The sequence below is a fragment of the Vanessa cardui genome, chromosome 29 (assembly GCF_905220365.1).
Source record: "Vanessa cardui chromosome 29, ilVanCard2.1, whole genome shotgun sequence".
Lineage (NCBI taxonomy): Eukaryota > Metazoa > Arthropoda > Insecta > Lepidoptera > Nymphalidae > Vanessa > Vanessa cardui.
The window spans coordinates 1,087,178-1,101,453 of record NC_061151.1 but is presented as its reverse complement, the minus strand read 5'-3'; the positions used below and the strand labels follow the sequence as shown (position 1 = coordinate 1,101,453).

At 39.4% G+C, this 14,276-nt stretch overlaps 1 protein-coding gene across 2 annotated transcripts; it reads right to left on the bottom strand.

The window, feature by feature from the left end:
• Positions 1-285: 285 nt before the first annotated feature.
• Positions 286-12,568, bottom strand: LOC124541965 (cullin-2). Of its 2 annotated transcripts, XM_047119902.1 has the most exons (13): positions 12,412-12,568; positions 11,628-11,710; positions 11,052-11,176; positions 10,264-10,359; positions 9,229-9,322; positions 7,595-7,669; positions 6,821-6,988; positions 5,785-5,932; positions 3,556-4,208; positions 3,151-3,315; positions 2,222-2,654; positions 1,915-2,027; positions 287-981 (listed from the first exon to the last, which is right to left on the bottom strand). In XM_047119902.1, the coding sequence occupies exons 2-13, from the start codon at positions 11,688-11,690 to the stop codon at positions 820-822; spliced, it is 2,295 nt and encodes a 764-aa protein (XP_046975858.1). In that variant the 5' UTR covers positions 11,691-11,710; positions 12,412-12,568; the 3' UTR covers positions 287-819. The 2 variants fall into 2 exon arrangements, with proteins under 2 accessions (XP_046975860.1, XP_046975858.1); XM_047119904.1 differs by lacking the exon at positions 12,412-12,568 and having other exon boundaries at positions 286-981; positions 11,628-11,690.
• Positions 12,569-14,276: the final 1,708 nt, after the last annotated feature.

Here is a 14,276-nt window from a genome sequence, read left to right as displayed (position 1 = left end):
TTTTAATAATATATATTATCATTTAAACAAAATTCAAATATCGAGCAAAAGAAATTATTGATTTTATATTCAAACTAGTAGTCTAAAGCGCCTTCGAGCGCATTTTAGGGTGTTGGTTGTCATGTTAGGCAAAAAAAGTAGCTTATCGTTCCTTGGAGTTGAAGCATATGGGCACCCTGATGGTAAGTGGTCACCATCACCCATAGACAATGACGCTGTAAGAAATATTAACTATTCCTTACATCGTCAATAACCTTGGGGACTAAGATGCTATGTCTCTTGTGCCTGTAGTTACACTGGCTCACTCACCCTTCAAACGAAAACACAAATCCCTACCACCAAGAATCTGATCTTTTTCTTTTTAAAAGTTGCTTGAAATAGAAAACGTATAAATACCGTCGTCTTATAATAAAAACATTCGAAAAATTACATTTTCACGCTTCGAAACTGGCAATACTGTGTTAAATCAAATTCAAAATAAGAACACTTAAACTCAATACTACTATAAGTATTATATCGACGCCATTCTCAACATTCCTGATATCAATTCAAAACACCATAATTACCGACACCGTTTATATTTTCCGTTATATTTCAAACATCTTTCCTAAATCCTTATCATCGTATAACGATTATCGACAGCGTGACATTTACACGTACAATATTAAAAATGAAAGCGAAATCATAATAAAGCACATTGTTTTTTTATATTATTTGTTTTTAATATTTATTTACAATATGTTTTTAAAAAAATATTTTCAGTAGCGTGACGCGAGGTCGTTACGTGACGAGGGGGCTGGGCGAGCCGGGCCGGGAGCCCTACGCGAGGTACGAGTACGTGTCGAGGGTGCCCGGGGCCCGCTCCAGGTATTGCTTGTCTATTAGCGCTTCGATACATTTCTTTATCATCGCTACAGAGGGCGCGAAAGAGCCCCTCGCTTGAGATACTACCTCCTGTATTAATTCCGTGTGACGTAGAACCTGTTTCACAAAACAATATTACACATTTACAGGCTGTCATAGCACCATACAAATTAGATGTATCATCGGCAAAATTCGTACAACCGATCACATCCGAACTAAGTACACCATTCCAAATTATATTTCTCATGTGAATATGATCTTTACGCAAACGTAATAACTTGTAATATCATATGACCTAATATGTTCGTCAATTCGACGCGTCGATTTACATGCACTTGCTGTCTCGGGTTGAACTGACGCGGGAATCTATAGCGACGATTAGCGTCGAATGGCGCGATAGGGAGCTGTTTCTATTGAAATGCCGATGCTACATCTAAGTTGTGTCGTACTATAATTTGTACACGCCTTACGTATGTGTAAGTATCTCGTGCCATCGTTTGTGTTTTAAGGGGGGGATTGTTTCCTATGCTGTCTATAAGTGTTAGGTATCAAAATGTCTAGTTTTCAAATTTGATAAGCTATGACAGTGTCACAGACAAACAGACATAGTTACTCATTGTAATATTAGTTTAGATTCTTGTGTTACTGTAATTTGTATAAATTTTAACGAACGCTATATGTGTATGTGTGAGTGCGTTTTTATTTTTCGTATGACGTAAGCGTATTGTACATTTCAATGGCAGGAGAAGTAAAATCAACCTTAAAGTAACATACTTTATGTGACTTGCTTATACATATTTGTGTTATATTGTGTACTATAAACAGTTATTGATTAATATATCTTCATTTATAATACAATACTATTCCACTTAACTGGTTGTATCTAATTTAATTTTACCTCCAAAGTTCAATAATAGCCTCTCTGACATGAAAAACGACATCTTTTCACAAATCAAATTGTGTTGTAAGGATTTCAGTAAAAAATATTTGTATATGATTACTCCTCCTGCCATTGGAACTGACAATACGTTTGCGTGTACGTTCGCTCACCTTCCTCTGCTTCATGATGCGCACGAGCGCCGCCTGGAGGTACATCTTGCGGTCGTCGTCGCAGTGCGTCGACTCGGAGCCGCCGGGCGCCGAGCCCGAGCCGCTGCCACCGCCTGTAACAGCGCACACGGTCACACGGGCGCGGGGTGAGGGGGGGGGGGTCGTTTGTTGGTAGTGGTAGTTGGATTGGGGTGTGTGCTCACCCTGTTCGGGCGGCGCCGCCTGTAACAGCGCACTCAGTCACACGGGCGCGGGGTGAGGGGCGGGGCGTGTGGTGTTGGGGGGGGGGGTAGGCGTTATTGCTCACCCTGTCCGGGCGGCGCGGCGGCGCAAGTGAGGCGCAGTCGCGTGCGCTTGCAGGCGAAGGCGAGGTTGAGCCGCAGCGTGCCGTCGGCGTCGCCGGTTAGCAGGCCGGCGTCGATCAGCGGGCGCACGTGGCGCGGCCACGCGTCCGCCGGCAGCTGAAGCGCGTCGCGGGCCTCGCGCGCGCCCATCTCGTCCGCCTCCTCGAAAAGCAGCAGCAGCGCGCACTGCGGCGTGCTCGCGCTCACGTGGTACACGCGCGCCGTGTAGCGCGTGCGCAGCTCGCCCGTGCACAGGTGGTGCAACCACGCCAGCCGACGCCCGCTGAACGACGCGCGGTAGAACGCTTCGAACAGCCGCGCCGGTCGCTCCAGTTGCGCAGGCGGCGCCAGCGGGGCCATGGCGCCTCCCAGCGGCCACGCGCCCGCCTGCAGCACCTGCGGGGGGGGGGGGTGTCGGCTCACGATCAACAACAAAGAGGATACGCTGATGCGATGGCTCGATAACGATTAAATAAACTTTCGCAAGGGGGGAGGGGGGGGGGGGGGTCGGCTCACGATCAACAACAAAGGGGACACGCTGAAGCGATGGCTCGCTAACGATTGAACAAACTTTCTCTCGCTACTTTGTCTAAGTTGTAATATTTATTTCTTTGTTTTGATTGTATATTTATATAATAAAACTAAGCACGTTGGTCTTGCGTTTAAATTTGGCTGGCGAAATTTTTTCAACTTAAAACTAAAGCACGACGATATTGTTGTTTGTTGGTAGAATATCTGATGAGTGGAATGTACTTAAATATTTAAAAAATTAATTTATTAAAGTGGACAACAAGTATATAATATAGGTATACAAGTAAATCGAGATTTCAAGGTCAAAGTTTGTTTGCCTTTATGCCTCCTATAATTGATGTAGGCTGTCTGAAAGTGTTACCTGTATGAAAAATCCTGTGTTTGTACTTAAGTTATTATCTCGCAAGTATTGCTGAAACTTGGCGTTCAGGTCGGCCGAGACGGCCACGTCGGTGAACATGCGGTGCAGCTTGTTCGTGAACTCGTACCCGCACGCCGCCTTCAGACGGTTTATCATCGCTTCCTCCTGGAATTGGCCCTTATTTAAATACTGGATACTTTTTTATAAAATAAATAATCGGTAAGAGGTGATCATCTCTCATAGAAGGCTCTCTCAATATATTAAATTTCTCAAATCGAGAATTTTGTCGGAAACTTTGGGCATCTAATGTAATGTTATTTCCAGGCTGCTAATTTACTTTTACATGTAAAGTTATTGTGTCTTAGTTTATAGTGTATGTAATGTTCAAAGGCGAGTGTGACGGACCTGCTCCATGGAGGCGGACAGCTGGTGTATGAGGCGGCGCGCCAGCGCGCGCGCGTAGTGCTTCTGGAAGACGTCCTTGTCGTCGACGTACTTGAAGACGACGATGGCGGCGGCCAGCTTGTCGTCGGCGTCGGCGTCCGCGCCGCGGCGTCGCAGCAGCGCGTCGCAGTAGCGCGCAACCAGCTCGGGCGCGCGCGCGCACGTCTCGCCCGGGCGGCGGCGGTTGACGACCGCGCTGCAGGCCTTGTCGAGCGCGCCCACGAAGGCCTGCGCGCCGGCGAACACGTCCGCGTAGAGCGCGCCGTACTTGCCGTGCAGCGCCAGCATGGCGGTGACGAAGTGCGCGTGCGCGTCGTCGCGCGCGTGGTCGGCGTCGAGCAGCGCGAGCCCGTCGCGCACGGCCTGCGCGTGCGCGGCGTCGACGAGCGGGCGCAGCGCGGCGGGCGGCAGCGGGCGCAGCAGCGCGTACATGCGGCGCAGGTCGGCGCGGCGCGCGGCGTCGCCGGCCGCGGCCTCGCGCAGCAGCCGCTCCACGTCGGCGTGCAGCGCGGGCAGGTGCGCCGCGACGCAGGCGCGCTCGTAGCACGCGCGCACGCTCTCCACCGACGACGCGTGCAGGAAGCGCTGCGCCAGCGACACCTCGCGCTCCAGACCTAAACCCATACACACGATCATTATACAGTACACACGAATTGATTATTTTTTTTTTTTTTATGGTACGGACGAGCATATGGGCCTCCAACTCCATCAAGCCACGAACAGACCGCGGAATATGATCATCAGGAATATGATCATCACTCAAATCATTGGGTTATCAAATGCCGCTCTCTGCTTTGTTAACGTGATACATATCTATTTTTTTATGTTATAGATAGCCAGACGAGCATATGGGTCACCTGCTGGTAAGTGGTCACCATCGCCTATAGACATTAACGCTGTAAGAATTATTAACTTACATCGTCAATGTGCCACCAACCTTGGGAACTAAGATGTTATGCCCCTTGTGCCTGTAGTTACACTGGCTCACTCACCCTTCAGACCGGAACACAACAATACTGAGTACTGTTGTTTGACGGTAGAATAACTGATGAGTGGGTGGTACCTACCCAGACGGGCTTGCACAAAGTCCTACCACCAAGTATATATTGACCAACAATCAATTCAAGCATCAATATCCAGTACTTTATCCATGACTTTGCATTTGCATCGACTTTAGCACTAAACAGCCATTCAAAATCAAAATATACTTTATTCAAGTGGGCTTTTACAACCACTTTTGAATCGTCATTTAACAATTAAGTAAAGCTACCACTGGTTCGGAAAATAGATTCTAGCGAGAAGAACCGGCAAGAAACTCAGTAGTTACTCTTTTTCAACATTTAAAAAAATTGACTGTATTTTTTTAAATGTTAGTTAATACAATTATTTAAATTAATATACATATTATACATTGTCCACATCACTTAGTTTAATTTAAAATAAGTCTTCGTATTTCACCAAGAAACCTCGGATACAAATCTTCAATAGCTAGTCTATGACATTAGTAATGTTGGGAGAGTGAATCGTCTAACATCTGAAAATAAGGTGTCATAATTCCACTGAATGCGTTCGGGTTCATGATGTAAACCGTACAATCTCTTAATTGTTCATTATGCAATAAAAGAGAAGATGTTTTCCACGCATTGGTGGAGTGCGCTCGGATTGGAGCCGAACGTGATACATTAGAATTAGAATTTGATATTAATTTACATGACGTTGGGTTATGTAATTTGATTTTGTCTAATCCTTCATCCAAATTGGCCATTAGTGTGTACTCTATGATAATCAAATTAATTAAGATAAGAAGTTAGTGATTTGTAAATTAGAACGATGGGGCTGACATAATCGCTCAGCAACTAAAGCCAGAAGGCACTAACTGTATCTTTAAGTCTCTGCGTGCAACCGGAACGTTACTCAAGATATCAATTGAGAAATCGTTGGCGATAGTTATTAATAATATTTCCTTTGTTCTTCAAATAGACAAATGTCACCTTAGTCTACCCGTGACCACGAACACTGCAAAGTGCTCGAAACGTCAGGATGTTAAAAATAATTAATATACGCGATTCAAATCCGTTATAGCTAGTTTTATTTCAATGTGTAATCGCGAAAATTTAAGACGACTAAAGCCTCTTTTCAAATAAAGATTTTAAAAAAAAAGAAGGTGTCATAAGTGTTAGAGTCATGTACCATCGAGCACGTGTTTCATGAAGTGCGACACGTCCCCCTCGGCCAGCAGGCGCGCGGCGCGGCGCGAGTGGTAGGTGGTCGCCGCCGCCAGGAACGGCTCCAATACCAGCTGCTGGTACAATGATAATGGAGCTCGCACGCGAAACGCCTGCAAACGGAATATACCATAACATAACCACATTTTGAACAGCTGTCGTTATATATAGTGTTATAATAACAATAATAATAACACTGTTATGCGTGTCGAACAATAATAATAACACTGTTATTATTAGTGTTAGACACGCATCCAATAAAAGCCACCTAAACAACGGGATTACACTGAGTAAAACAACCGTTGCAAGGTGAACCGACTTTATTCACACTTGAAAGGAAAAGCCACTGTATGTAAACAGGGCGACCCTTATGTACTTTCCCGCGAACACAACGCTTGCGCGATTCAGAAATGAGCAACCGTTGCTTACCGCCTATGACATATATGAAGATTCAGTTCACAACTTCGCTAGCGCGATTCACGATGAATCGTGACTTGTTTTAGTGACATACTATTTTACTGCATACATTTTATCTTATTTTATATTATATTTTATTTTAAACTTATTTATTATTTTATGAATATTTACATAAAATGTGAGGCTTTAACAATTATTTTAAAATATGTGAGCAGTTTTTTTTGTCTTTTTCTATTGCGATAGGTGACAAACGGACAGGTGTCTCAACTAATGGAAAGGGATGGAAGGCCCATGGACATCTGCAACACCAGAGCCTGCAGGTGTGATATCGGCCTTTGAGGAAGGAGTACCCTCTTTTCTTAAAGGTTCCCAAATCGGTGCTGAAAAACCGCTAACAAAAGCTGGTTCCACAGACGTGCGAGGCGGAAAAAGTGATAACTGCCCGCACGCGCGCGCGCGCGCGCGCGAACGTGCGTGCGTGTGTGTGTGTGTGTGTGCGCGCGCGTGTGTGTGTGTGCGTGTGTGAGTCTGTGTGCGTGTGTGTGTGTGTGTGCGTGTGTGTGCGTGTGCGTGTGTGTGTGTACCTGCACGTGCACGGCGCTGTGCACGGCGCTGCGCAGCGCGTCGGCGGCGGCGGGGTCGGGGGCGCAGTCCCGCGCCGCGCTGAGCGCCGCCACAAGCCGCGAGCTGAGCGCGCCCGACAGCGGACGCACCAGCACGCGCTCCCACGTCAGAAGGCCCAGCTCGCCCACCTGGAATCCAGTCAATACAAGGGTAAGAAAACCTTCGTCAGTTTTCATATTAATTCCTTTATCAAGTCTTAAGCTCTTAGTACCTTTTGGATCTAAACATCATGACTGCGACGCAATATGTCATTCTCGATCGGTAAAGCGGATTATCGCTCATGCTGAGCACACGAAAATAGATCTTAAGGTGACGAACCTTTTCTTACCCCGACTGTACATTGCATGCATAATAACAGCCTGTATATTTCCCACTGCTGGGCTAAGACATCCTCTTACTTTGAGGAGGTTTGTGGTAGAATTTCTATGAAATTAGACACATACAGATTTCCTATATGAATTATAAACACAAATTAAGCAAATGAATATCCAGTGGTGCTTGCCTGGGTTTGAACGCGCAATCATCGGTTAAGATGCTCGGTTTTTAACCACTGGACCATCTCTGCTCTTATTATTAATATAAATACGACAATTTAAATATAAATCTGTTTGAAACTATTAATAATCCAGAAATGATTTAGGAATAAAGTAAAACAAAAACAACGCCATCTATTGGCCCACCTTAATAACATGTTATAAAGTATAAACATACTGTTAACTCTATAAATAACATACCTCGAGCTGTCTTGTGTCGTGTTCCGGACAGCTGACGGTGGCAGCTGAACCATATATTATCTCTGCGTCTGATACCTGAAAAAAAAAAAGAATTTATTTATCATTATTAAAAAAAATAGTAGCAATGTCTAAAAGGAATTATTAATATTCCTATTCAGACACTTTATACTCCTATAAATATTACAATGGCGTATTATTGTAACTTTTGTAAATCATTCTGTCTATATACATAAACTAGCTGTCTCCATGGCTTTGCTAGCGTGAAAATTAGATAATAAATGTATCTAGATTAACTTAAATAATTATGTATGTACCATATTGGTGCATTTCAACTACAGGCACAAGGGATATAACAACTTAATTCCCAAGGTTGGTGGCGCATTGGCGATTTAAGGAATTATTAATGTTTCTTAAAGAGCCACTCTACCTAGATCATCATAAAAAAAAATAACATGCATGCTTGAACAGAGTATATTTTGTTTTTGATATATGTTAAACTATATATCATGTGTGACTGTGTATACAGACAGTTTTGTAGTTACGGCATGTTGGGTTCTTGAAATACATGACGCAAATCGAAATGACGTCAGTCGAGAATTATTAGATTCCTCATTTTTTTCTTCTTTCCATGACATTGATCTCGCAACAAGTGAATTCTTACACCGGATTTTGAAACAACTGACGTATGCCTTGAGGAATAATGTCAAAACATTGTTGGACGTAACTCGAAAACAACATAAGTCAAGGACTGCCTATCTAAATAAACAAATAAATAAATCAATATGAGACAACATCACATACATTACTTTGATCCCAATGTAAGTAGCTATAGCACTTGTGTTATGGAAATCAGATGTAACGACGGTACCAACACCCAGACCCAAGGGAACATAGAAAACTAATGATAATCTACATTGACTCGGCCGGGAATCGAACCCGGGACCTCGGAGTGGCGTACCCATGAAAACAGGTGTACACACCACTCGAGCACGGAGGTCGTCAATATATATAACTAGCTGTGCCCGCGACCTTGTACGCCTTTGAATATAACAAAAAATATATATGATTGCAGCCTAAATTACCCCCTATTATATCAGTTATTTGCCAGTGAAAGTCCCGTTAAAATCGGCACAGCCATTCCTGAGATTAGTCGGAACATACGGAAATAAAATGTTTTACAATTTTTGTCTGTCTGTTACAGACAAAAATTGTAAAACATTTTATTTTGGTATGTGTACTGTGTATACATACATATGCATCGAGTAAAAAGGGCTATTTTAATATTACAAACAGACACTCCAATTTTATTATATGTATAGATATATAACAAGAATTTACTTGGTGGTAGGGCTTTGTGCAAGCCCGTCTGGGTAGGTACCACCCACTCATCAGTTATTCTACGGCCAAATAGCAGTACTCAGTATTGTTGTGTTCCGGTTCGAAAGGTGAGTGAGCCAGTGTAACTACAGGCACAAGGGACATAACATCTTAGTTCCCAAGGTTGGTGGCGCATTGACGATGTAAGGAATAGTTAATATTTCCTACAGCGTCATTGTCTATAGGTGATGGTGACCACTTACCATCAGGTGGCCCATATGCTTGTCTGCCAACCTATAACATAAAAAAAAAATTACCTTTTGTCTCTTGACATGCTGTAGGTTGAGATATGAGTACAGGGAGTTGAGATACGCCACGCCCTGACTGAACTCGTGCCAAGCCGTCACGTATCTGTTAACATATCATAACATGTTACATTACATAATACTTTGACAGAAATATGTATTTAGTATACATAATATAGATATATAATATAAAAGCTTACAGATACACCCACATATATAATCCAAAAGTGAACCAATTTTGAGTCGAATCATAAAATACGTCGAATTACCAAAAACCCTGTATATTAGATGTACGAAAGTAACTTTGTCTATCTGTAAGGTAATAAATTAAATATTTCGTTGAAATTTGATCACTTTATTCACCATGATAGTTGAGTATATATATTTATTTTATCATGGCAAAGAGACACTATATATTTTAACATAATGCTAGTGAATCGGAACTTACGGATATTTTATAAAAAAATGGGATCAATTTAAATAAAACTAGTTATAACGGATTTGAATCGCGTATATTAATTATTAATATACGCGATTCAAATCCGTTATAACTAGTTTTATTTAAATGTGTAATAATCGTGAAAATTTAAGACAACATTAAATGTCAAATCTTTCAGATTTAACTGATAATCAATAAAGAAACATATAAAGACTCTTCAATCATCTAGAAAGCGTTATGACCATTTGCGAAAATTGGTCCTTCGAGCCGGATTTCCAATTTTACTGTAAAGCAACAATCTATTATATTTTTAACTATATTATTAGTAATGAAAGTATTTGAACTACTCTATATAACAAATTTCAAGCCATCAAATTAATATTTCAGATTATATTTCCTTACAAGCCCAACCAAATATATTAACTACATTATAATTAGTTTATTCTAGTTATAACTAGTTATCAGTACAAGTAGTGTCACACTGTTGGACAAAACTACCTTCTGAAAAGGATAAACTACCTAGAAACCCAATCATTATATCATCACAGAGTTATTTGCTTAACAGACAGCCATAAATACATTCAATTGATAGACAATTAATAACTTACCTTGTAAGGAGGCCATCATTGTAATCACTGCTTTCAAGCACAGAGTTTCCTTTGACTCTTTGTAGAAGGCCACCGACATGTTCCTCCAAGAAGTTTCTAGAAGAAAAGGATAACTTCAAGGTACTATCCTAACATATGCATGACATGCTCATGTTACCACTCAAAGGAGCAAAGATAAACCAACCTTAGATGTGCATATTCTATGAGATCACTAATCTCCACAAACAGTTCTTGCTTGATATATTTCTAATCATAATATAATACTGCATTCGACTATTGGTATTCACTCTAATATCACATAAGAAACACAGATTAATAATCAGGATCTCTAAGGTTCTTCTCAGGTCTGAGGTATTATATTCCGAACCGGTGGTAGATTTTCAACAATTAATAAGAAAGTGTAGACACTTCTATTTTGAATAAAGGTTTTTAACTTTGACTTTGACTAAGTTATGTCCTGTTAATTCAGGATCAAAGTTATTCTCTACTCTTGTAATTTGAATCAGATGTTATTATGTTACCGAGCTATATCTCCATTAAACTACATAATATTGCTTGTAAACCTATATTGAAATAATTGTATTTAATTAACATGACGCTGTATTTTTTAAATGTTAAAAAAGAGTAACTACTGAGTTTCTTGCCAGTTCTTCTCGGTAGAATCTACTTTCCGAACCGGTGGTAGCTTCACTTAATTGTAAAATGACGATTCAAAAGTGCTTATAAAAGCCTACTTGAATAAAGTTTATTTTGATTTTGATTTTACAAACATAAAAATAATACTTTACTTTGTTTCATCATACAGCCGGTCTGCTAGTGGTTCTGGGTGTGCGACGCAGAGTGCATAGACGTCTGAGAAACGAGTGTTCCACACTGCACGTTCAACCGCACGGAGAGCCACTACTCCTGCCACCTGGAATCATATCGTTGATTTGACATTCACCTTTAAACTATACTAATTTGCACTAATATTATAAATGCGACAATAACTCAGTCTTTTAACTCTTCACTCTTAAACCACTGAACCAATTTAGATAAAATTTACAATGGTTTACTATGGGATATAGATTGAGCAATGATGGAACGACATAGGCTGCCTAAATACTTTTTCTTAGTTATCCAGAACCTCCATTCCGAACCATTATCCACTCAAGTTAATCTTATGATGATTAGTAAGAGTAACTAAATCCTAATGAATATAATAAATATGAAAGTAAGTTTGTCGGTAACCCATGCATGTCTCCGACCATCGTTTTGCATACTCATTGTTATGGTTAAAGAAAAATGTAGAAGTCACACTCGCACCACCAAACTCATATACTATATGGGTAAATATTGTCACGAAATATTCTCATTGTACTAACAGTTTCCTTAAGATTGGCCCAAGTCTCCTGAAAGTCCACATTCCTAGGCTTTAGAGACATCATTTGGAGAACACTTCATGTACCTGAAATTATAAAAATAATCCATAAATAATGTTAGCCTCGGCTTAAAGATCAGCTCATAAAATGTTATTTCATAATGGAACCATTTCTATATAGTATCTTTGACTTGGTATTACAATGACATTGTAAAAAAAATAAATAATATTATGCATTGTTTCAAAACAAAATTGACATTATTTTATTCATAAATAGATCATTTTATGGAAGAATAATTTCAATAGGCTGAAATATTAATATACAACAAAAAATTGTAGAAATTTTGTATGTTTTCAAATATATATAGTCCACAAATAGCTCACGATGATTGTTCTGTTGAAAAGGGAACATACCACATTAACATATATTTCAAAAAGCAGTCATATGTTACAGACAATAAATACCTACTTATAAACAATAACAAACACGAAATAGGTCACATATAAGTGAGGTATTGCTATAATTTGGAGCATTCCAACTGGATTGCTTGAGAGGTGTGAGGGCCTGCATAAGGCAGTTTAATAGCGATATACTTAGTTGTATGGAGATTTCAGAGTTAGTTCGAGGGTCACGCAGTCCGGCTTGCGTCTCGAAACAAACTTGGCAGCGTGACAACAACGAACAAAGCTACACAGTGACCAGATCGAAATTACTCAGCGAAATCATTTCACCTCAATAAAACTACGCCATTTATAAAATTTACAGTAACGTAAATGAATATACTCACTCTATTGCTGTTTTGTTAAATTCAGCAGCTCAAATATGATCTCAAATATATCTTATTCTCGTTATATGTAAAACATAATCAAATGAAAATAATTAGTGAAGTTTGTGAATTCGAGATAATTTAGGTTTTACATTTTGATTTTTTAATCGGATTTTGTACTTTGACAGATGTTCGGCTTTGATTCTAGGCATTTTGCTATTAAAAAATATCGATAAAATGACATAAATGAATGAATGAAATATATAGACAAAATGTTAAGTAGAATTATATATGGTAATAATTTAAGTATTGTAATTATAAGCAACAACTAAATAATTTTGAGAATCATACTAACATAACTTACAATATTAATGAGACTAACAGTAACAGACAATAGTTAACCTTCGTAGTAAACATGAAATCAAATGATTATTATGTAATAATTAATTTATTAGCTGTACAGCCCAATTTAAGATTCATTACATACTTGGGGGTTGAAGCTTGAATTTAAATAAATAACCTTTCAATAATTGACCTTCTGTATCCAAAAATATTTTAACAGGTGTGAATCTTTGATTTAAATATTCTTATTGAATTATTTGTACTTATAAATTATATTGAAATTATAAAAGTATGGATGTTTCTTCTAAGGATTTTAATTTCTTAACAAAACTATATATAATGTAAGTATCTCCCCTTTCTTCTAGATATAAAGCTGTTTGAAAGTTTTATACGCTTGCAGACTCTACCCACTTGTCTCGTAGTGCACGCAGTCTTTATTCTTGCACATGAATTATTTCCGGTTGATTTTCTCTCTCTCTCTCTCTCATCACATAATTCGAGGAATTATATACTTGTTTTCGCAAATACAACAAATTTAACTACGCGTTGTTTATTCATTTATAATGCAGGTAACATCAAGCCCCAGGTGGCCCTGTGAACGGTCAGGAGGCTATAACTTATGTCTTCTTCCAATTCTTTGCAGTGTGTCCGTTGTGAACGGTCGTTGTAGCCGTTGTAGAGGTTAGTGGTACTTTGTCTATGTAAATTTTAAATGAAATACATTTTTTAATCGACACATTTTATTATAACATCTGAGTATCACAATAAGAAAACAAGTACATACTTTAAGTACACAAATACACTTGATTAAACTATACTAATGATTATTTTTATAAATTTAGCGATAAAGTGAATACTTATACAATAATCAGACGACGTAGAATTCGTACGTGAATTGTCATTATGTAACATTATGAGATAATGACTACAATAATAAAGCCCATTGCACAATGAAAAAACTAAGAGATAAATAGCACAGCAACCAAAACATAATAGGCGCTACCGCTACGCTGAAATCTGAATACCTGCTACTAGTTACGTGCTGCTGTCAGTTTTACGACACTTCGTTGAAAAAATGCCCTGCGATTGGCTGGCTATAAAAAATAATAAACAAATTTCCACCGCGACGAAAATATTATTCTTATTTCTTGCTTATTATTCCTTATTTTTTAATTATGAATAGATTAACGGTGCTGCCATCGCTGGATTATGCTATTCCTTCTTCCTTATTCCTTATCTCTTATAGCTTATTTTTTTCATTGTGTAATGGGCTTTAAAATATTGAATTAATACATTTATTAGAATAGCATAAGGTTTAATGTGCAGGTTGTAACGTCAAACATTCGTATTCCGTTGTCACAATAAGCATCTGTAAACAGTTAAAGGCAAATTGCACAATAGTTTATTTAGATATTAATAAATTCGATCAAATTTTTTGGTTGTATCGTTCTATGACCTATATATAAGACAATGCGTTGAATTGTATTGCATGACAATGTTTGTCTAAGAGCCTTTTCTGAAACACACTACACACAGCGGCGGAT

What these genes read in the sequence shown, in the direction of transcription:
- LOC124541965 (XM_047119902.1), bottom strand. Translation starts at nt 11,690, where the DNA reads ATGATGTCTCTAAAGCCTAGGAATGTGGACTTTCAGGAGACTTGGGCC. An exon ending in AGCATGTCAAGAGACAAAAG is followed by an intron (nt 7,670 to 9,228) that starts GTAATTTTTTTT and finishes TTTTTTTTTCAG; the next exon opens with GTATCAGACGCAGAGATAAT. An exon ending in CGCCGCGCCGCCCGGACAGG is followed by an intron (nt 2,028 to 2,221) that starts GTGAGCAATAAC and finishes GCGCTGTTACAG; the next exon opens with GCGGTGGCAGCGGCTCGGGC.